The sequence below is a fragment of the Pelophylax lessonae genome, assembly GCF_965119305.1.
Source record: "Pelophylax lessonae genome assembly, chromosome: 5".
Lineage (NCBI taxonomy): Eukaryota > Metazoa > Chordata > Amphibia > Anura > Ranidae > Pelophylax > Pelophylax lessonae.
The window spans coordinates 7810400-7834442 of NC_138772.1; the positions used below are offsets into that span (position 1 = coordinate 7810400).

Consider the following 24043-nt stretch of genomic DNA (forward strand, 5'->3'; position numbering starts at 1 on the left):
TGGCCCCTGCCCCCCATCTATAACTGGCCTTCACAGCAAGGAGCACATGGAAGGGTAACGTATGCAAGACACATGCAGAGAAATTCCCAGCTCAACTCACCAACCAGTCTGCTTACCAACTGAATAAACCTGTCTAACAATATGCATTAAAAACAGGGGTTTAGTTAGCACACATTTGAAAACAACAAGAGAAGGGCGCACCGACCTTGTGCATTACCACTTAACCACTTTACCACCGGAGGATTTTCCTGCTAAAAGACCAGGGGGTTTTTTGCGATTTTTTACTGCGGGACTTTAACGGACAATTGTGCGGTCGTGCGACACTGTACCTAAACGAATTTCACATCCTTTTTTTTCCCACAAACAGAGCTTTCTTTTGGTGGTATTTGATCACCTGTGCGATTTTTTGATCACGCGCTATAAACAAAAAAAGAGCGTAATTTTTGCAAAAATAACAATATTTTTCACTTTTTTTTTATATGAAATTCCCCCCCAAAAAAATGTAAAAATCAAAATTTTTTAACATTTTCGGCCAATTTGTTTTACGCTACCTATGTTTGGTAAAAAAAAATCGCAAAAAGCGTATTTTGATTGGTTTGCGCAAAAGTTATCGCGTTTACTAACAAAGGGAAAGATTTTTGTCATTTTTGGTGTTTTTTTTTTTAACGAGTAATGGCGGCGATCTGCCATTTTTTTTGCGGTACTGCGACATTGCGGCGGACAGATCGGACCCTTGACTGACATTTTTGACACTTTTGGGGGTACCAGTGACATTACTGCAGTAATCAGTGCTATATATATGCACTGTTACTGCAAAAATGACACTGGCAGGGAAGGGGTTAACTGTATTTGACAGGGAGGGGTTAAGTGTGTCCTAGGGGCGTGCTTCTAACTGTAGTGGGACATTGCTATTGGTGTAAAAACAAAGATCAATGGTTCTACATAGTAGAACCGTCTGATCTTCATTTTTACACAGGGAGAACTGACAGGCGGCTTGTTTACATAAGCCGCTCTGTCTTTCTCCCGCTGTACCGGCGATCGTAGTGTGACCGGCGGACATCGGGTCCGCCAGTCACACTCCCGCACTCCTCCGTGAACGAGCCGAGGCGGGCGCGCGCTCGCCCGCTATTGGCTCTAGAAGGAGTGACAGGCGAGCGACGTAGACCTACGTCACTCCGCCTGGCCGGGGCCGACTGCCGCAGTAAATATACTGTGCGCAGTCGGCAAGTGGTTAAAAGTTTATTAAAATCAAAGAAGGGTAGCGTACAATATACTCACAAACGTAGGATATGAACAAGAATATAGGAAATGGGCACCGCTCGCTTCCAGGACACTTCTCTACTGCTGGACAGCGTAATGGCGTCCTCAAAACCTGATGTGGCTTACACGTTTTGAGGGAGGACGCTCTTCCTCAGAGCCAAAATTGCCCACCATGTACTCCTAGGAAGTTATATAGCCAGTGAGCACCGCCCACACCACCGCCCCCGCTCTTGGAGGGGAAAAAGGTCACCCCAGTTGATTTTCTCCTACACCTGTCCCTGACCTTTTGCCTCACCCAGGGCAGGGGCGGGGTGGTGTGGGCAGTGCACACTGGCTATATAACTTCCTAGGAGTGCATTGTGGGTCAGTGGCAATTTTGGCTCTGAGGAAGAGCGTCCTCCCTCGAAATGTGTAAGCCACATCAGGTTTTGAGGACGCCATCACACTATCCAGCAGTAGAGAAGTGTCCTGCAAGCGAGCGGTGCCCATTTCCTACATGCTTGTTCATATCCTACGTTTGTGAGTATATTGTACGCTACCCGCTGGCTTACACGTTTCGAGGGAGGGCACTCTTCCTCAGAGTCAAAATTGCCACTGACCCACCATGCACTCCTAGGAAGTTATATAGCCAGTGTGCACCGTCCACACCACCCCGCCCCCGCCCCTGCCCTGGAAGGGGCAAAAGGTCAGGGACAGGTGTAGGAGAAAACCAACTGGGGTGACCTTTTTCCCCTCCAAGAGTGGGGGCGGGGTGGTGTGGGCGGTGCTCACTGGCTATATAACTTCCTAGGAGTACATGGTGGGCAATTTTGGCTCTGAGAAAGAGCGTCCTCCCTCGAAACGTGTAATCCACATCAGGTTTTGAGGACGCCATCACGCTATCCAGCAGTAGAGAAGTGTCCTGGAAGCGAGCGGTGCCCATTTCCTACATGCTTGTTCATATCCTACGTTTGTGAGTATATTGTACGCTACTCTTCTTGGATTTTAATAAACTTTTAAGTGGTAATGCACAAGGTCGGTGTGCCCTTCTCTTGTTGTTTTTCTTGTAGTGCCCTCACAGTATGGTTTACCCAAAAGAATGAATTGGGTTGCAGCGCACATACAGTATGCAAGGGCTGCCCAGGGCCACGTTGGAGGAGAGATCACTGGATCTGCTCTCCGGCCTATACCGAAGGGTCCAGGAAGGTGTCACAGTTAGTTGAAGTTCTCTGTGGTCCCCAGGTCAGTGTTGCATGTTTAACTGACAGATCCTGGACGAGCTTGGAACATATCTGTGGAACAAAGACAAAAAAATACATCAATGTAAAGTGGAAGAACCCATACCCCCCTTCTCTATCACTTTGGGCCTCCAGAGATGAGGAACTAAATGAAATGGAAGATTTGGACCTCTCCTCTCATAACCAATATGAAGCCAACTCTAAAACGTAATACCACTGGAATGCTTTTAAATATTCTAAAGAAGAAAAATCCTTATTTCTGTCCTTTACCTGAATCCACTTCCTCTCAGTCCTGGATGCCCGGCAAACCCTCTCATACCCCCCCTTTTTTTTTTCTTCTTTCTACTCTCCCCACCCCCCCCCCCCTTTTACACCCACTTCCCCTCCCACCATTTGTATACAGTGCATCCGGAAAGTATTCACAGCGCTTCACTTTTTCCACATTTTGTTATGTTACAGCCTTATTCCAAAATGAATTAAATTCATTATTTTCCTCAAAATTCTACAAACAATCCCCCATAATGACAATGTGAGAGAAGTTTGTTTGAAATCTTTGCATATTTATTAAAAATAAAAAACATAAGTATTCACACCCTTTCCCATGACACTCAGACTTGAGCTCAGGTGCATCCTGTTTCCGCTGATCATCCTTGAGATGTTTCTACAACTTGATTGGAGTTCACCTGTGGTAAATTCAGTTGATTGGACATGATTTGGAAAGGCACACGTCTGTCCATATAAAGTCCCACAGTTAACAGTGCATGTCAGAGCACAAACCAAGCCATGAAGGAATTGTCTGTAGACCTCTGAGACAGGATTGTAATGAGTAAAAAAACAGGGAAGGGTACAGAAACATTTCTGCAGCATTGAAGGTCTCAATGAGCACAGTGGCCTCCATCATACGTAATTGAAAGAAGTTTGGAACCACCAGGACTATTCCTAGAGCGGACCGCCCGGCCAAACAGAGCGATCAGGGAAAAGACCTTAGTCAGGGAGGTGCCCAAGAACCCGATGGTCACTCTGACAGAGCTCCAGCGTTTCTCTGTGGAGAGAGGAGAACTTTCCAGAAGAACAACCATCTCTGCAGCTCTCCACCAATCAGGCCTGTATGGGTGTGGCCAGACGGAAGCCACTCCTCAGTAAAAGGCACATGACAGCCCGCCTGGAGTTTACCAAAAGGCACCTGAAGGACTCTCAGACCATGAGAAACAAAATTCTCTGCTCTGATGAAACAAAGATTGAACTCTTTGGCCTGAATGGCAAGCGTCATGTCTGGAGGAAACCAGGCGCCGCTCATCAACTTGCCAATACCATCCCTACTGTGAAGCATGGTGGTGGCAGCATCATACTGTGGGGATGTCTTTCAGCAGCAGGAACTGGGAGACTAGTCAGGATCGAGGGAAAGATGAATGCAGCAATGTACAGAGACATCCTTGATGAGAACCTGCTCCAGAGCGCTCTGGACCTCAGACCGGGGTGAAGGTTCATCTTCCAACAGGACAACGACCCTAAGCACACAGCCAAGATAACAAAGGAGTGGCTATGGGACAACTCCATGAATGTCCTTGAGTGGCCCAGCCAGAGCCCAGACTTGAACCCGATTGAACATCTCTGGAGAGATCTGAAAATGACTGTGCACCGACCCTCCCCCATCCAACCTGAAGGAGCTTGAGAGGTCCTGCAAAGAAGAATGGGAGAAACTGCCCAAAAATAGGAGTGCCAAGCTTGTAGCATCATACTCAGAAATACTGGAGGCTGTAATTGGTGCCAAAGGAGCTTCACCAAAGTATTGAGGAAAGGGTGTGAATACTTATGCACATGGGATTTATTTATTTATTTATTTATTTATTTTAAATTTGCAAAGATTTCATACAAACTTCTTTCACGTTGTCATTATGGGGGATTGTTTTGTAGAATTTTTAGGAAAATAATGAATTTAATCCATTTTGGAATAAGGCTGTAACATAACAAAATGTGGAAGAAGTGAAGTGCTGTGAATACTTTCCGGATGCTCTGTATAATTAAAATAAAAATGAGTATTCATTACCTTTTTTACATTTGTTCCTTGTCTTGTCTACATACGATGTCTGCCTTCACTATTCCCTGGGGAATTCCTAACACTCCCTGTGGTTTATCTCCCCTTTGAGGATTCAATGGCTTATCAAGCCTTTCCCCCTCCAAGTATTATTTGGTCAGAGAACTGATTGATAAAACACGGCTTCTTCTCTTTTTTTTCTATACTGTTGTTAGTTTGTATACATATTAACCACTTTAACCACTTGCCGACCGCCGCATGACTATTTACGGCGGCGGTCAGCCCCTCACAGGCAAAGCGATGTAGGTCTACGTCGCTAGCCTGTAAGGGTTTTGGGAGCGAGTGCGCGCCGCCGGAGGCACGCTCCCGCTCCTGCGCGGTCACAGACCCCCCCTGCGCGTGTGCCCGGCGGACCCGATGTCTGCCGGGCACTCGCGATCTTCCGTTACATCGGGAGAAAGGCAGGCGGCTGATGTAAACAAAGCCGCCTGTCATTCTCCCCTGTGTAAGAATGGTGATCACACGGTTCTACTATGTAGGACCGTTGATCTTTGTTCTCACACTAGTAGCCACAGCCAATCCTAGTTAGAAACACGCCCCTAGGGACACACTTAACCCCTCCCTCTCCAATAAAGTTAACCCCTTCCCTGCCAGTGTTATTTTTACAGTAACAGTGCATATGTATAGCACTGATTACTGTAGTAATGTCACTGGTACCCCCAAAAGTGTCAAAAATGTCAGTTAGGGGTCCGATCTGTCCGCCGCAATGTCGCAGTCCCGCAAAAAAAATCGCAGATCGCCACCATTACGCATTAAAAAAACCAATAAAAATGACATAAATCATTCCCGTAGTTAGTAAACGCAATAACTTTTGCGCAAACCAATTAAAATACGCTTTTTGCGATTTTTTTTTTTTTTACCAAACATATGGTAAAAAAAATTGGCCTAAAATGTAAAAAAATTTTGATTTTTACATTTTTTTGGGGGGAATTTCATATAAAAAAATGTGAAAAATATTGTTATTTTTGCAAAATTGACGCTCTTTTTTTGTTTATAGCGCAAAAAGTAAAAATCGCACAGGTGATCAAATACCACCAAAAGAAAGCTCTGTTTGTGGGAAAAAAGGACGTCAAATTCGTTTAGGTACAGCGTCGCACGACCGCGCAATTGTCCGTTAAAGTCACGCAGTAAAAAATCGCGAAAAACCCCCTGGTCAGGAAGGGGGTAAAATCTTCCGGGGCTTAAGTGGTTAACCACTTTAAGACTGGAAGGATTTGCCCCCTTCCTGACCAGGTCCTATTTTGCGATTCGGCACTACGTTACTTTAACAGGCAATTGCGCGGTCGTGCGACGCTGTACCCAAATAAAATTGATGTCCTTTTTTTCCCTCAAATAGAACTTTCTTTTGGTGGTATTTGATCACCTGTGCGATTTTTATGTTTTGCTCTATAAACAAAAAAAATAGCGACGATTTTGAAATAAAAAAACAATATTTTTCACGTTCTGCTATATAACATTTTCCCCCCAAAAAAATGTAAAAATCAAAATTTTTCATCATTTTAGGCCAATTTGTTTTCTACTACATATTTTTGGTAAAAAAAAAAAAAATCGCAATAAGCATATTTTGATTGATTGATTTGTTCCTCTCTGTACAACATATTACATATTGTGAGTTTTTAATTCTTTGGCTAAACAATTTGAACCACTTAAGCCCCGGAGGATTTGGCTGCTCAAAGACCAGGGCTTATTTTGCGATTCGGCACTGCGTGACTTTAACGGACAATTGCGCGGTCGTGCTTTTTTTCCCATAAACAGAGCTTTCATTTGGTGGTATTTGATCACCTGTGCAATTTTTACTTTTTGCACTATAAACAAAAAAAGAGCGACAATTTTGAAAAAATAACAATATTTTTCACATTTTTTTTAAATGAAATTCCCCAAAAAAATGTAAAAATCTAAATTTTTTAACATTTTAGGCCAATTTGTTTTCTGCTACATATTTTTGGTAAAAAAAAAATCGCAATGGGCGTATTTTGATTGGTTTGCGCAAAAGTTATTGCGTTTACTAACTAAGGGAAAGATTTATGTAATTTTTATTGTTTTTATTTTTAACGAGTAATGGCGGCGATCTGCAATTTTTTTTTTTGCGGGACTGCGACATTGCGGCGGACAGATCGGACCCCTGACTAAAATTTTTGACACTTTTTGGGGGTACCAGTGACATTACTACAGTAATCAGTGCTAAAAATATGCACTGTCACTGTACTAATGACACTGGCAGGAAAGGGGTTAACTTTATTAGAGATCCAGGGGTTAAGTGTGTCCTTAGGGGCGTGCTTCTAACTGTAGAGGGGCGTGGCTTTTTATGTAACCACAGAGATATACGATCCTACATAGAAGGATCGTATGATCTCTGCAGTTACATCAGGGAGAATGACAGACGGTTGTGTTTACATCAGCCGCCTGCCTTTCTCCCTCTCCAGTGGGAGATCGCGAGTGACCGGCGGACATCGGAGCCGCCGGTCACTCACGTGGGGACCTCAGTGAACGAGTGGGGGCGGGAGCACGCCTCCGGTGGCGCGCGCTCGCCCCCTACAGGCACCTGGGCAAGCGACGTAGTACTAACTCACTTTCCCCAGGAGGGGCTGACTGCCGCAGTAAATGTACTTGCGGCGGTTGGTGTGGTTAAAAAATATATAAATGGAAAAATAAAAAATAAAAAGAACCTCCTATGCTCACAATTGGAGTAAAAAAATATATATTTCCCTATAAAAAATACTGGGACAAGCAAAATGCCCCTCTTCTGATCTACAAGACCCTTCTACATTTGTCCAACTGAGACTATTCTTGTCCAAAATCATGAGAAGAGACGCCTGAGAGGGGACATGATAGCAATTTATAAATATCTCAATGGGGATCTAAGCTTAGAAAATAAGCTGTTCAGTTAAAGGGATTGCATGAGGACTCGGGGGCATACAATGCGATTAGAGGAGAAGCGTTTTAACCTCAGGCAACGAGGGGGGTTCTTTACTGTTAGGGCTACAAGATTGTGGAATTCTCTACCACAAGAGGTGGTTTCTACGGGAAGTATGGTGGCTTTCAAAAGACTCTTAGACTTACATCTCAAGGATCAGAACATTCAGGGTTATGAGAGATGATTACAGCCACACACACCTACACAGGTTGAACTGGATGGACTATTGTCTTTATTCAACCTCACCTACTATGTAACTATGTAACTATGTAAAAGTCACCCCACTTTGAGGGATGATGTACCATACTGGAACAGACAAACTCAACCAAGATCTGCGGAAAGATTGAAGATTCTTCAGAGAACTACTACTAGATGTCTCTGACAAATACCTTCATGTTTGTATGAGGCTTAAAGTACACCTAAACCCGATCCCAATGCTCATATAAGCGCTATCGTGGTTCAAAGCCAGTTTTAATATTTTTAAACCTTCATGCTTCTTCATAACAATTGCTGATGATCCCGCCAATCTAGTCATTGTGCAGGCACTTCCCTATTATACACCCTGTCCCTATCTACCTTTTTTTCTCATATGTTGTCACTTCAGGCACGACTACGAACCATGGAGCCCCATAGCAAAAACGTTACCTTAAGATGTCCTTTAATAAATCAATCCCCCCCACACACACACACGAGTACAGCCCCCCTTCAATAGCATTTACCTTCCTCACAGATCCAATTATCTTTCCTTCGACAAAAACTCAGACGGCCGTATTTTATAATGTGCCCGTTCATTGCAACCCCATTCATTCCTATAGGTAAGCCATACTTATGGTGACCTCCAGAGCAGGGGCGTAACTACAGGGGTTGCAGGGGTTGCAACTGCAACCGGGCCCCATGCTCCAGGCCTGTGTGGCTCCCCTGTACACCTGGATAGGAGGGGCGGCGGGGGTCAGCATGTAGAGAAATCACTGTCCTCCTTTTTCCTCCTGTAGCTGCAGGAGGAAAATGGAGGAGATTGGTTCCTCTGTATGCTGCCCCCGCCGCCCCTCCTATCCACTTCACTTGTGTTCTGCTGTCTCTGGGCCCCTGTGTGCTCCCCTGGTCCCCCCCCTACTGTGATGCCCCCGCCACTCCCCCTATCCAGTTCACTTGTGTTCTGCTGTCTCTGGGCCCCTGTGTGCTCCCCTGGCCCCCCCCCCTACTGTGCTGCCCCCGCCACTCCTCCTATCCAGTTCACTTGTGTTCTGCTGCCTCTGGGCCCCTGTGTCCCCCCCTGGTCCCCCCTCCTTACTATGCTGCCCCCCTCCCCACTGTGCTCCCTCCCCTCTCCTGCCGGCTTCTGCAGGGGATGTCACAATAGAGAACCAGGAAGAGGTCGGTAAATATGTAATTTACCAGCTCCTTCCTTTTCTGAATGGACAGAGTCATAGTCAGTCACATTGTAATAAAATAAAATGATAAAAAATATTACAATTAAATACCAAAAAATAAAAACAACTGACACCAGTGGGTGAACTTCCAGGATCGCAAAGATCACACTTGTAACAGGGCCCTGGCATTCCACCACCGTGGGGAGGCCCCAAGATGGCAGGAAGGGGGCCCACTGATGAACTTATGAAAGGGTCCCGTAATAAAGGGCCCCGCAACGAGGTTAAAGGGCCCCAGGATCAGTGGTAAGAGCCCCAGGCTTGAAGGGAAGAGCCCCGGCCAGGGGTCCGGGGGGCTCTTCATGGTTTCTTGCACCGGGGCCCTGAAGGTTCTAGTTACGCCTCTGCTCCAGGTTGCCCTCACAGTATGGTTTACCCAAAATAATGAATGGGGTTGCAGCGCACATACAGTATGCAGGGGCTGCCCAGGGCCGCGTTGGAGGAGAGATCACTGGATCTGGGAAAAAGGCAAATATCCAAGGCTGCCCCTTTTTATACTACGCATGCAAATTATAACCCATTTATTCCTATGGGTAATACATATTCATGGCAGCCTCCAGTGGGCTTCGGAGGATGGCTTACCCATAGGAATGAGTAGGGTTGCAGCACACATTTACAGTGTGAGGGGAAGCTACCGGGGACCTTGTTGAAGGAATCCCAGGAGGGCTGAACTCAGAGGGTGGGGTATTTATTACGGTGCATATAAATCCTGTTAATTAATTTCTCTTATTTGCTCCCTTTTGGTCATGTAAATATACCATTGAATGTGTTTTGTTCTATCTGTTCAATAAGTGCAAAAGAAATACCTGTTGATCCTTCCAGAAATGCAGAGCTGTCCTCTGCACGCTTCCTCTGTATTGTCAAGGAATCTAATTTACCTGCCCTCATTTTCTATCTCAGACTACAGAACAACGAGCCCCCATGTTGTGTATATGTGAACAGTGTGAGGGATTCAATAGTTTAGCAAAGGACATCAGGCAGTGCTGACACCATTCGGTCCATTAGGATGGTGTGTGCTGTCAGCCCACAACAAGTAATAAGGTGCTAAACACATGTCAGGAAAATCAACTGGCATTTCTGTACAGGGTCTTTAGAGGGATAAACATAGAGAAACATGCATGTATGTTATATGATAGAGATATACTTGTAGGCAGGTGCAGTTTACTTTCTCCACTGCAGATAGAGCTCCTCCGCAGCGGCTCTGCAGTTGGAGAGGAAGTCAAGAGAAATATGGATTCTCTATGGTTTTCTGGGTCACTGTGGAAGCATCCAATTGGATGCTGCCACCCCATGTGACTCTGGCAGCCATCTTTGGTCAGGCAGAGCCTATTTAAGGCCCTGGCTTCCAGGTTTGGCATGCATTTGCAAGCTGGTAGAGTAGGAACAGGCACTGCGTCTGTTGGGAGAATTACTAGCAGCAGGGAAAGGTTCTCCACCAGGACAGAAAGCATCAACTTCTCTAGACAGTTGGCCACATTCTTCCCCTCTCTACAGATGCTGTTCGATCGGTTGCACTCCGCACCCTACACGCTGCTGGAACTTTGAGTATTCCCGGTTGGGCCATCTTTACACTGGGTTATTTGTGAACTGTTTCTGCATTATTTCAATACAAGTTCTTTCATTGCACTGGGACTGAGTATGTTATTCCCGCAGCACCATGCTGCACCCCATCTACAATCTACATATGCTTTCTTTTTGCCTTGACTTACACTTTAAGGCCTGGTTCACACTTGAACGGCCCTTGCCACCCCTTCTAAAAGCGATCTATGGTGGACTGCTTTTCAGATGTCACTTGGCAGGTGGCTGGGAAGGGATATGTCACCCCCCCCCCGAAAAGTCTGCACCAGTGCGCCACAATTTGTAGCGCAGGTGGTTGTGGCGCAGCTCCACTCACTGTAATGGGATGTGTTTGGTGGCGGTACTGTCCATTAAAGACAATATGGGGTATCATTTTTGCTGCACTACCCCATGTAGTTGCCATTGTAGGTTAAGGTGGACAGTTGGGGGGCAGTAAGACGACAACACCACATTAGCAGCCCATAGATGGGTAATTTTCATTTTTTATTCAACCAGGGAGACTTCCCTGCTGTCAGAATACCTGATCGGGGCTGCCAGCTATAGACCGCGGCACAGACTGAGTGGGGAAAATCCATCAGGCTGGTTGTACAGATCAGTAGATGGACTTCTGTACAACCAGCCTGCCCATACATGATTCAAAAATAGACCAATTACTGCTGAACCAGCCACATTGTGGTCCTTGTATGGCCACCTTAAGCTGGCCATAGATGGGTAGAACTTTGAATGAACATTCTTGGGAAGAGAAGCTTCTAAGAAATTGTCTTTGTATTTGTAATCATTAGTGGGGTCAAATTGATGTTCCAGAAAATTTGAAGGAGCAGAGATGGTTGGAAAACTTTTCTGGAACAAACAAGTTTCTAACAGTGTACAGTGTATGTAGTTTTCATTTAGTAATGTCCATTCATTCTAAAATCAGATGTTAAAAGCAAACAAATACTCTTGAACGACAAAAGAATGTTCTGAGAATTTTCATACAAATCTTTTCCAAGAATTTTCCCAATCATTTTTTTTGGAAATTCTGGTCAGTTTAAAAGGTAAAACTATCCCAAAGGCCTATCTATGGATGTCTCCATGGATGCCTCTATGGATGTCTCTATGGATGTCTCTTATGGATGTCTCTTATGGATGTCTCTTATGGATGTCTCTTATGGATGTCTCTATGGATGTCTCTTATGGATGTCTCTATGGATGTCTCCATGGATGTCTCTATGGATGTCTCCATGGATGTCTCCATGGATGTCTCTATGGATGTCTCCATGGATGTCTCCATGGATGTCTCTATAGATGTTTCCATGGATGTCTCTATGGCTGTTTCCATGGATGTCTTCATGGATGTCTCTATGGATGTCTCTATGGATGTCTTCATGGATGTCTTCATGGCTGTCTCTATAGATGTCTCTATGATGTCTCCATGGATGTCTCTATGGCTGTTTCCATGGATGTCTCCATGGATGTCTCTATGGATGTCTCTTATGGATGTCTCTATGGATGTCTCCATGGATGTCTCCATGGATGTCTCTTATGGATGCCTCTATGGATGTCTCTATGGATGTCTCTATAGATGTCTCTATGATGTCTCCATGGATGTCTCTATGGATGTCTCTTATGGATGTCTCTATGGATGTCTCTATGGATGTCTCTTATGGATGTCTCTTATGGATGTCTCTATGGATGTCTCCATGGATGTCTCTTATGGATGTCTCCATGGATGTCTCTATGGATGTCTCCATGGATGTCTCTATGGATGTCTCTATAGATGTCTCTATGGATGTCTCTATGGATGTCTCTATAGATGTCTCTATGGATGTCTCTATGGATGTCTCCATGGATGTCTCCATGGATGTCCCTATGAATGTCTCCATGGATGTCTCTATGGATGTCTCTATGGATGTCTCTATGGATGTCTCTATTGATGTCTCTATTGATGTCTCCATGGATGTCTCTATGGATGTCTCTATGGATGTTTCTATGAATGTCTCTATGGTTGATGCGTACGTACAATGGGTGCATTCTACAAAAAATAAAAGCTCTATTGTTATGTGATAGGAGTGAGGAATTGTTATGGTGATGCCCTGAGCTCACACATTCCTGTATGTTTACAATCAGTCTTATATTCTAAGATCTAGAATGAAGACCTTGGGAACAGGTTCTACAGCTTCTATGGAAAAAGTCCTGTACAGTCATTTACAGGAACCCCCTGAGGGTACGAGAGAGAGAGAGAGAGAGAGAGCCGCCTGCAAAGTCATGGTCCCCGGTCATGAACAGCGAGAATTTACATACCGTACTGTATTCTGTGCATTGCTACAGCTGTGCACTGCTTACTACACAGATAACCACTAGAGGGAGACTCTACTGATCTCTGTATGGTACACAATCATGAAAATATGGAACAGTAAAAATGTAGAAGTCTAATAGTAAAGTCAAGTTTTTGAATTTGGGTATCCTCCCATAAATCCTAATAGATTGTAAGCTCTTCTACCTTCTGTATCCTCCCTTATATAATAATAGATTGTAAGCTCTTTCACCTTCTGTATCCTCCCTTATATCCTAATAGATTGTAAGCTCTTCTATCACCTGTATCCCTCCTTATATCTTACTATATTATAAGCTCTTCCACCTTCTGTATACTCCCTTATATCCTAATAGATTGTAAGCTCTTCTACCTTCTGTATCCTCCCTTATACGCTAATAGATAGCAAGTTCTTCTACCTTCTGTATTCTCCTTTATACTCGAATAGATAGTAAGCTCTTCCACCTTCTCTATCTTCCTATCTATCCTAATAGATTGTAAGCTCTTCTGCTTTCTGTATCCTCCCTTATATCCTAATAGATTGTAAGCTCTTCTACCTTCTGTATCCTCCCTTATACCCTAATAGATTGTAATCTTTTCCACCTAATGTATACTTCCATATATACTAATAGAGTGTAAGCTCTTCTACCTTCTGTATCCTCCCTTATACGCTAATAGATTGTAAGCCCTTCTGCCTTCCGTATCTTCCTATATATCCTAAGAGATTGTAAGCTCTTCTACCTTCTGTATACTCCTTATATACTAATAGAGTGTAAGTTCCTTGTCCTTCTGTATCCTCTCTTATACCCTAATAGATTGTAAGCTCTTCTACCTTCTGTATCCTTCCTTAAACCCTAATAGATTGTAAGCTCTTCTACCTTCTGTATCCTCCCTTATACCCTAATAGATTGTAAGCTCTTCTACCTTCTGTATCCTCCCTTATACCCTAATAGATTGTAAGCTCTTCAACTTTCTTTATCCCTCCTTATACCCTAATAGATTGTAAGCTCTTCTACCGTCTGTATCCCTCCTTATACCCTAATAGATTGTAAGTTCTTCTACCTTCTGTATCCTCCCTTATACCCTAATAGATTGTAAGCTCTTCTACCTTCTGTATCCTCCCTTATACCCTAATCGACTGTAAGCTCTTCTCCCATTGTTGGCTCCTCTGCATCATTTCCTTTAAAGATCGTTCTTCCTTGTTACAGCTTCTTACCAGGACCGGACCTCTTTGAGGTCAACAAAATGCCTGGACTTCCTGGAGCAGAGAGTGGGACCAGAAGACCCAACATAAAAGTCAGACAGAGCTGTCCTTCATATACCTCATCCTGTAAGCAGGGCTGTATTTTGGCCTAGGCCAACAAGGCCCAGGCCTAGGGCGGCACTTTGCAGGGGGAAAGCAAAAAAGCTGCCCCCCCCTCCAACTGAGACTCTATTGGCCAGTGGTTGCTAGAGCTGCCCCTTATCCCCCCTCTCTCTCACCCCCCCCCCGCTCTCTCGCTCTTATCCCCCCTCTCTCTCTCATCCCCCCTCTCTCTCTCACCCCTCCTCTCTCTCTCTCACCCCTCCTCTCTCTCTCTCACCCCTCCTCTCTCTCACCCCTCTTCTCTCTCTCTCACCCTCCTCTGTGTCTCACCCCCTCCTCTCTCTCTCACCCCTCCCCTGTCTCTCACTCTCTCATCCCCCCTCTCACTCTCTCTCTCATCCCCCCTCACCCTCCCCTTCTCTCTCTCACTCACCCCCCCCCCCCCTCGTGAGATCTCAGGGGTTCATTCTGGGACTTGTAGTCCTTCAATTTTGGAGGGAGCCACATTCGTTAAGAAAGGAGTGGGGCAAATTTAAATAGGAGGGGGAGGGGGGTGCCCAATTTTAGTCTTGCCTAGGGCAGCACAAAACCAAAATACACCACTGCCTGCAAGTAATGCCCCCCCCCCCCCCTTTTCATCCTTTCCTCACCTGTGTGAACAGAACTTCCTTCCTAATCACTTTAAAGGTCTCCCCTGTGTTCCACCATCTTTTGTTTGGAGAACCCCTAGAACCTGCAGAAACAGAACACCTACCAGTCTTAGAATGGCCTGCGTTGTGAAGGGATAAATGCCAGATGTCTCCAATTTTAATTTCAGCGCCAAGATTCCTGTTGAGGAAATAGATAGAAGTCATTATATTCCGTATACGGAGCTACAGTTCATTGAGGGAACCATGAATGCCAACATGTACTGTGACATACTGAAGCAGAGCATGATCCCCTCCCCTCAGAAATTGGGCCACAGGGCAATATTCCAAAATTATAACGACCCCAAAAACATCTCCAAGATGACCACTGCCTTGCTAAAGAAGCTGAGGGTAAAGGTGATGGACTGGCCAAGCATGTCTCCAGACCTAAACCCTATTGAGCATCTGTGGGACATCCTCAAACAGAAGGTGGAGGAGCGCAAGGTCTCTAACATCCACCAGCTCTGTGATGTCATCAGAGAGGAGTGGAAGAGGACTCCAGTGACAACCTGTGAAGCTCTGGTGAACTCCATGCCCAAGAGGGTTAAGGCAGTGCTGGAAAATAATGGTGGCCACACAAAATATTGACACTTTGGACATTGCCACTTAGGGGTGTACTCACTTTTGTTGCCAGCGGTTTAGACATTAATGGCTGTGTGTTGAGTTATTTTGAGGGGACAGTAAATTTACACTGTTATACAAGCTGTACACTCACTACTTTACATTGTAGCAAAGTGTCATTTCTTCAGTGTTGTCACATGAAAAGATAGAATAAAATATTTACAAAAAATGTGAGGGGCGTACTTACTTTTGTGAGACACTGTATATATAACATTTCAGTGCCATACAAGATATACAAAAAAACTTAAATGGAAAAATATTAAAATAATAAACTGATAATCCCGAATAGTAGTGAAGAAGAAAATGCTTGTGCCAAACCGACCCTCTTGGTACAATCCCACCAAATCACCTAATGCAAAACTGCTTTGATTTTATGAAAAAATGTGATTAAAAACCGCTATAAAACCACATAGTGATAGTAACATAGTGACGGATGCGGCCTGGGCCCCGGAGTGTGGTCCACCTACAGACTGGAAGTGACACACCGGAATTTCCGTTTGACGCGTTTCATCATCAATACGTGACTTCCTCAGAAGCAGAAAGTTCCAGTGTGTATCCGTAACTTAAGTAAGTACCACCCCCTAAGCACCCGATGATTAATTAACATAAAAAAATAAGAAGAGGCAATTAGGGAGTACTAGCTTAGAAATGCGAGTATTCAGCCAAGCTGATTTTATACAAACCAGCAATTCCGAACAGTGCACATTGCACAATAGGGACATCTTGTGGGCACATTTATTATTGCAGTACCCACTACAATTCTCCGTCTAAATTCACTCTATCTAATACTGCATAGGTTAATTTCATAAGTGTAAGGGCAAAGTGATATCCATACCTTTATCATCCATACTTGCATAGGCTAATTTCGTATATTATATGAAAGATATACCGTTATCATGCCTACTTGGACTAAAAAGTACCAATTGTAAAGGATACTAAGCTTTCTACACTATTCTAATATAAACTTTAAGAGTAATCAGATTTATAAAATTGATATCACAAAAGGTGCCTAATAAAAAAAAAAAAAGTTTAACATGTTTTTATTTTTTTTAAATTTTATTTTGACTTAAATATACTGGGCACATACCGTATATACTCGAGTATAAGCCGACCCGAATATAAACCGAGGCACCTAATTTTACCACAAAAAACTGGGAAAACTTTTTGACTCGAGTATAAGCCTAGGGTGGGAAATGCAGCAGCTACTGGACCCAACTTGACCACCAGGAGACTCAAAACAAGGGCTGTGGGCATGGTACAGGAGATCCAAGGCTGTGGGCATGGCACAGGAGATGGTACAGGAGATGGTTCAGGCATGGCACAGGAGATGGTACAGGAATGGCACAGGAGATAGTACAGGCATGGCACAGGAGATAGTACAGGCATGGCACAGGAGATAGTACAGGCATGGCACAGGAGATGGTACAGGAGATGGTTCAGGCATGGCACAGGAGATGGTTCAGGCATGGCACAGGAGAGGGTACAGGCATGGCAGAGGAGATGGTACAGGCATGGCACAAGAGATGGTACAGGCATGGCACAAGAGATGGTACAGGCATGGCACAGGAGATGGTACAGGCATGGCACAGATGGTACAGGCATGGCACAGATATGGCACAGATGGTACAGGCATAGCACAGAAGATGGTACAGGCATGGCACAGGAGATGGTACAGGCATGGCACAGATGGTACAGGCATGGCACAGATGGTACAGGCATGGCACAGATTTGGCACAGATGGTACAGGAGGAGTCTCACTTACCTTTTCATCTTACATTTAGAAATGGCGGCGCCTGGCGCCAACACATAACTGCGCATGCGCCGTCTGCCCGGAAATAGCCGAACGTGTACGGGCTTTCGCGAGCGGCGGCGGCGCATGCGCACTGACCGGGGAAAAGGTAAGTGAGACCGTGACTCGAGTATAAGCCGAGGGGGGCTTTCTCAGCATGAAAAAACATGCTGAAAAACTTGGCTTATACTCGAGTATATACAGTATATCCCCTTCCTGCCCAGGCCAACTTTCAGCTTTCAGCGCTGTCACACTGTGAATGACAATTGCATGGTCAACACTGTACCCAAAATACATTTTTATTATTTTTTTCACACAAATAGAGCTTTCTTTTGGTGGTATTTAATCACCATTTTTTTTTTTTTTTTGCTAAATAAACCAAAAAAGATGGAAAATTTTGAAGAAAAAGAAAAACAGTTTTCATTGTTTGTTATAAAATTTTTACAAAAAGGAAATTTTTCTCCTTCATTTATGTGCACTGATGAGGTGGCACTGATGGTGCTCTGATAGGCTGCACTGTTAGATGATACTATTGGGCACTGATAGGTGGCACTGATAGGTGGCACTGATAGGTGGCACTACATGGTAGCTCAAATTCCTACTGCCCTTTCTCCTGTGACACACCCAACGGATGGAAGGAGTTCATATGAGGCATCATATCTTCTTACATCCTTATTAGTGGGAAGGATTGGCCTGGTAGAAAGGATATTCTAGTTAGAGATTCTCTGTGCATAATAACGGGAGATTCTGACATCATTATTCCCTCCTAGTAGAACCTCTAAATGACCCAATATTCACCTGTCACATTTTTTTAAATGTAGCTGTATTTTTCATGTTATTACCATAATCCACCGCCAAAATAACAACCCAAAATAAATTCTCCTGTCACTGACGATCGCAGCGATACCACATATGTGTATGTTAGTTGTTGTTTGTACCCGTAGTACAGCCCAGAAATAATATTGCACATTTTCCTTTTTTTTTCTATCCTACCTAAAACACACTGAAACTGGTACAAATCAACCACTTAAGCCCCGGAAGATTTTACCCCCTTCCTGACCAGGGCCTATTTTGCGATTCGGCACTGCGTAACTTTAACTGACAATTGCGCGGTCGTGCGACGCCGTACCCAAACGAAATTTACGTCCTTTTTTTTCCACAAACAGAGCTTTCTTTTGGTGATATTTGATCACCTGTGCGATTTTTCATTTTTGCGCTATAAACAAAAAAAGAGCGTAAATTTTGAAAAAATAACAATATTTTTCACATTTTTTTATATGAAATCCCCCCCAAAAAAAATGTAAAAATCAAAATTTTTTAACATTTTCGGCCAATTGGTTTTATGCTACATATGTTTGGTAAAAAAAAAAAAATCGCAAAAAGCGTATATTTAGATTGGTTTGCGCAAAAGTTATCGTGTTTACTAACAAAGGGAAAGATTTTTGTCATTTTTGTTGTTTTTTTTTTAACGCATAATGGCGGCGACCTGCGATTTTTTTTTTTTGCGACATTGCGGCGGACAGATCGGACCCTTGACTGACATTTTTGACACTTTTGGGGTTACCAGTGACATTTCTATAGTAATCAGTGCTATACATATGCACTGTTACTGTAAAATTACACTGGCAGTGAAGGGGTTAACTTTATTGGAGAGGGAGGGGTTATGTGTGTCCCTAGGGGCGTGATTCTAACTGTGATTGGCTATGGCTAGAGGTGTAGGAACAATGATCAACGGTCCTACATAGTAGAACCGTATGATCACTGTTTCTACACAGGGGAGAATGACAGGCGGCTTGTTTACATCAGCCGCCTGCCTTTCTCCCTCTCCACCGACGATCACCGAGTGACCGGCGGACATCGGGTCCGCCGGTCACACGCGCGGGGGAGTCCGTGACCGCGCGGGAGCTGGAGCGCGCCTCCAGTGGCGCGCGCTCGCTCCCCAGAGCCTCGCAGGCTAGTGACGTATATATACGTCACTTTGCCTGTGAGGGGCTGACCGCCGCAGTATATGTACTTGCGGCGGTCGGCAAGTGGTTAAAGAAATCCTGCCTTTACTATACTGATCCTGACCTTGACCTTTGACCCGTACTTGACCCAAATACTAACCCTCGGACTGGCCTAGATCAAACCTTTATCTAGGCATTTTTTCTTTATTTTTTATTTTCTTTTTTTTATTTTATTATTATTATTTTAATAAAATTATTTCATTTTTTTTACACAACTGTTTGTTTATCTCTATCTGCAAGGAGAGAGAGATACAATGTATCTTTCCTCTCTTTTCACAGAGAGAGAAACACAGGGGCCGGCTTCATAGTGGCTGATCACTGTAATAGCCAATCAGAGGCTATCACAGCGATCAGGTGACCCGGAACCAAGAGCATTAGTACAGGAACCTGGGGCTCCCGTTGAGACTCCGGTCCCTGTGCTGGGAGTGTGCCTAGAACAGAGACAGATCCGCATATATGCGTCCCAACGGAAAAAAGCCCGGTCCAGTGAGGACGCAGAAATGTGTACTGTCAGCGTGAAGCAGTTAAGAAGTAGCTGCAAAGGGCAGGGCCATCTTATCGAATGAGCATGCTGGGAAGTTGCCCGGGGGGCCCCACCTGCCCAACGACTCAACCCCAGCCAAGCATTAGTCCCGATTCCCGTGTGCATCCCGCTGCTGAACTTAGCAGGTGGCAAGCGTCTGTCGGCTCTGCGCTGCGGTCAGGCCACTTGGGCCGTGGAAGAGGGAGCCCACAACTGCAGGAATGCCTGTCCTCCTCAACGGGAACAGGCACACACAGGACAGTCCAGTCTGACTCCCATCCATGTGTGTGTTCACCAGACCCAGCCACCGAACTTGGAAGCTGTCATTAGCCTGGCATTGCTGCACCAATAACTATCGCCTTATCGATAATTTGCATTTTTATTCTCATGGGTGATTGTGTAAGCGTGGCCCCAGTGCACTGCATTGCCCGGGGCCCTTTATTGCTCTTAAGATGGCACTGGCAAAGGGAAGAGTGTCCTCACAATACTGTTCAGTGTCCTGGAGTATCCCAAAGCTTCCCTAAACCCCAAGTTACTCTGCAATAAACTTTAACCGGTTGCCGACCGCCGCACGACTATATACGGCGGCGGTCAGCCCCGGCCAGGCAAAGTGACGTATATATACGTCACTAGCCCGCTACTTGCTTGCTTGGGAGCCAATAGTGCTCCCGCCCCGGCTCGTTCCCCAGCAAGTCCGTGCGTGTGACCGGCGGACCCGATGTCACTCGGCGATCGTCGGTGCAGAGGGAGAAAGGCAGGCGGCTGATGTAAACATGCCGCCTGTCATTCTCCCCTGTGTAGAAATGGTGATCAGACGGTTCTACTATGTAGGACCGCTGATCACTGTTCCTACACCAGTAGCCATGTCCAATCACAGATAGAAGCACGCCCCTAGGGACACACTTAACCCCTCCTTCCCCAATAAAGTTAACCCCTTCCCTGCCAGTGTCATTTTTACAGTAACAGTGCATATGTATAGCACTGATTACTGCAGTGATGTCACTGGTAACCCCAAAAGTGTCAAAAATGTCAGTCAAGGGTCCGATCTGTCTGCCGCAATGTCACAGTACCGCAAAAAAATCGCAGATCGCCGCCATTACGCGTTAAAAAAAAAACACCAAAAATTATAGAAATCTTTCCCTTAGTTCGTAAACACGATAACTTTTGCGCAAACCACTCAAAATACGCTTTTTGCGATTTTTTTTTTACCAAACATAGGTAGCAGAAAACAAATTGGCCAAAAATGTTAAAAAATTTTGATTTTTACATTTTTTTGGGGGGAATTTCATATAAAAAAATATGAAAAATATTGTTATTTTTGCAAAATTTACGCACTTTTTTGTTTATAGCGCATGATCAAAAAATCGCACAGGTGATCAAATACCACCAAAAGAAAGCTCTGTTTGTGGGAAAAAAAGGACGTCAAATTCGTTTAGGTACAGCGTCGCACGACCGCGCAATAGTCCGTTAAAGTCACGCAGTAAAAAAATCGCAAAAAAACTCCTGGTCAGGAAGGGGGTAAAATCTTCCGGGGCTTAAGTGGTTAAAAAAAGGCAACCCCCTAGACTGTTTCTTGAGCCAGAGGTGTGAATGTTGCTGTTTGCCTGGCTGCCACTGCACTAGTGGGAGAAGAACCTGGGACACAACTCAGCAGCCCTTGAGGGGGTAGCGCTACAGTAACAGGAGTAAATGTTGTACCACTTACCTCTGCTGTTTGTCTCATAAGTTCCCAAGGTGACAGCCTCTGTAGGCCACATTTCAGTAGTGCCGTAAGTGATGTTAGCGGTAGTTTTGGTAGCATTGACATGATCCATTGTGGGGGCAGTTGATGTCTTGGAAGCTGGAAAGTTCAAATTTACTGGCTCAGTTCCAGTAGAAAATATTGTTTTCGTAATCATCAACGTTGTATTATTTGGTATAGTTGTGGTACTGGCTGATGGAGCACCAATTGAAGATGCCGGCATAGATGTGGCGCTTGCTGGTGTTTTGGAAGTTGTTGAAACCTTTTCCAGGGTTGGCGTACTGGTTAACACACTCATTTCAGACATTACTGGGATTGTATTGTTCTCAGAATCTCTATTTGGTAAAGAGACTGTAGGGGTGTATTTTGTCATCAGTGTGGTGGGATTTACCATTACAGATGGTCTAGATGTGGTATCACTGGTAGTAGAGACTGCTGTTGGCGATGACGCTCCATTGACAGTATATATTATCGATGTCGTTTTGCTAACTGGTGATGTAGAAGCGATGATCATTAATGGAGCAGTTGGGGGAACCGGTGGTCCTACAAAAGTGATGTTAGTTGTTATTGGTGGAGTTATGGTAGATGTTAAGGTCACAGATGATTTATTTGATATTAAATCTGTTGCTTTGGTTCCAGCAGGGTCAGTGACATCAGATATCATTGGTGCAGTTTTGGTAGCCATTGATGAGGAGCCAAATATCTGTGATGGTACTGGAGTACTTCCTACAACCGGTGACATATTCAGATTTACTGTTGACATTAAAACCGCGGTATTCTTCATTGTTTCTGCAACTGTGGTACTTCCTAGGGTCGTAGATATTTTAGATGTTATTGGGGCAGTTCTGGAATCTAATAATGCTGATCCAGATGTACTTAAAACAGATAGTATAGGTGTGGTGGTGGCAGCTGGGGGCAACAATCTGGTGATGTTAGGCCATTTTGGTGCATCTGAAGTATTAGACTCTGCTGGCCAGGTGGTTGAACCTGCAGACAAAACTCCAGTGACATTAGACGCTGTAGCTGCTTTATCTGGTATTGATGTTTTGGTGATAAATGGAGTCACTGGTGTAGTTTTGGTAGCCAGTGATGTGAAGCCTGTGGCATTAGACAGTATAGTCCCAGCAACTTGTAGTATAGTGGTATTCAGGCTTAATGTTCTCGAGGTTGAAGTTGACCCGGTGCTATTGGACACTGTTGGTGCAACTGTGTTCCCTTGTAATGTAATCTTGGTATCATTGGGTGTTGTTGGCACAGTTATGGTAGATGATAATGTTAAACTAGCTGTATTTGATAATGACGGGAAACTCAAGGTTGCTTGTGTTGTGTTGGAAAGCGGATTGGACATTATTGTTACAAATGTGGTGGATGGTGATGTTTCATTGGAGACAATAAATGAGGTTGCTTCAGGTTTGACAGTTGTAGAGTTGAGAGACGTTGGTAGAGCTGTGATAGTTGGTGTATAGTTGGTCATATTACGTATTATTGGTGCAGTTGTGACCAATGATAATGTTGAGTTGGTTACATCAGATGGCAATAGTGTTGTTTTGCTTCCCAGTGATGTAGTTTGCCTCATAAGAGTAGTCATCAGTGTCACACTCGGTGATGTTAAGTTGGTTATGTTAGATGGTATGGGTGATGTTTGGCTTCCAAGTGATGGAATTAAAGCCACAGAAGCCATCATTAAGGCTGTTGTAGCAGTTGGCAAAGTAGAGTTGGTAATATTAGATGCTACAGGTGTCGTTGTTACAAATGGTAATGGTGGTAAAAGTGTTGATTTGGTTGCCAGTGATGTCGTTAGACTTGTAAGAGCCATCGTTGTTGCTGGTGCTGTACTTGGTGATGGAGAATTAGTAATACTAGATGAGACCGATACAGTTTGGGCAGCTAGGGATGTGCCATTAGACGTGTTTGAAGTTATTACTTTGGTTGTAGTTCCTACTGGTACTACAGAAGCTGTGGCCGTTGATGATGTTGGGTAAGTTGATGATGTTGGGTAAGTTTGTGAGTAAATTGGTGCAGTTGTGGCAGTCAATGATGACTCCGAAGGCACTTTGCCCTCAGCAGTAATATTTATAGAGACAAAAGCTTCAGGTGTCACTGGAGATAGATCCATGATATTCCTTGAAGGGCTTTTCTTGCTCCAAGTTGGAGGTTGTGAGGTGATGTCAGAGAAAAGAGGTAAGGCCACTAAAATGGTAACAAACATAAGATACTCAAAATATTAAAATAAATTACAATTTCAAAAGCAGAAATAGGCAATGTGTGTATAGGTCGCAGAAAATCAGTAATCTGAGAAACATAGGGCTGCTGTTGCTCCTTCTAAGAATATATTGGTTGACCTGGAACCTACTTACAGATTAGCAAGTCAAAGTGAAATCCCAACTCCTGATCTGCACACTTGTTCCAGGTCTGTGCCTTAAAAAGTTTGAAGGCTATTGGAAAAACATGGCATCCAAACAACTAGCATTTCCAGAAACAGGGCAGAATTGGTGGACTCCATGTTCAGGCACTACAGATTTCCTTTAATGGCCATCCTATGCTAATATACCTCCTTCCATTCATGTAAAAAAAAAAATAATAATAATTA

The 24043-nt window shown here is 44.3% G+C and overlaps 1 protein-coding gene across 1 annotated transcript; it reads right to left on the reverse strand.

Moving 5' to 3' along the window:
- Window positions 1–2423: 2423 nt before the first annotated feature.
- On the reverse strand, window positions 2424–23674 carry LOC309556139 (uncharacterized protein; the record flags this gene model as incomplete). The annotated part of the gene is made up of 3 exons (XM_082258495.1): window positions 21418–23674; window positions 14842–14915; window positions 2424–2531 (listed from the first exon to the last, which is right to left on the reverse strand). Exons 1-3 carry the CDS (start codon window positions 23567–23569, stop codon window positions 2424–2426), a joined length of 2334 nt encoding a protein of 777 aa, XP_082114621.1. The 5' UTR covers window positions 23570–23674.
- Window positions 23675–24043: the final 369 nt, after the last annotated feature.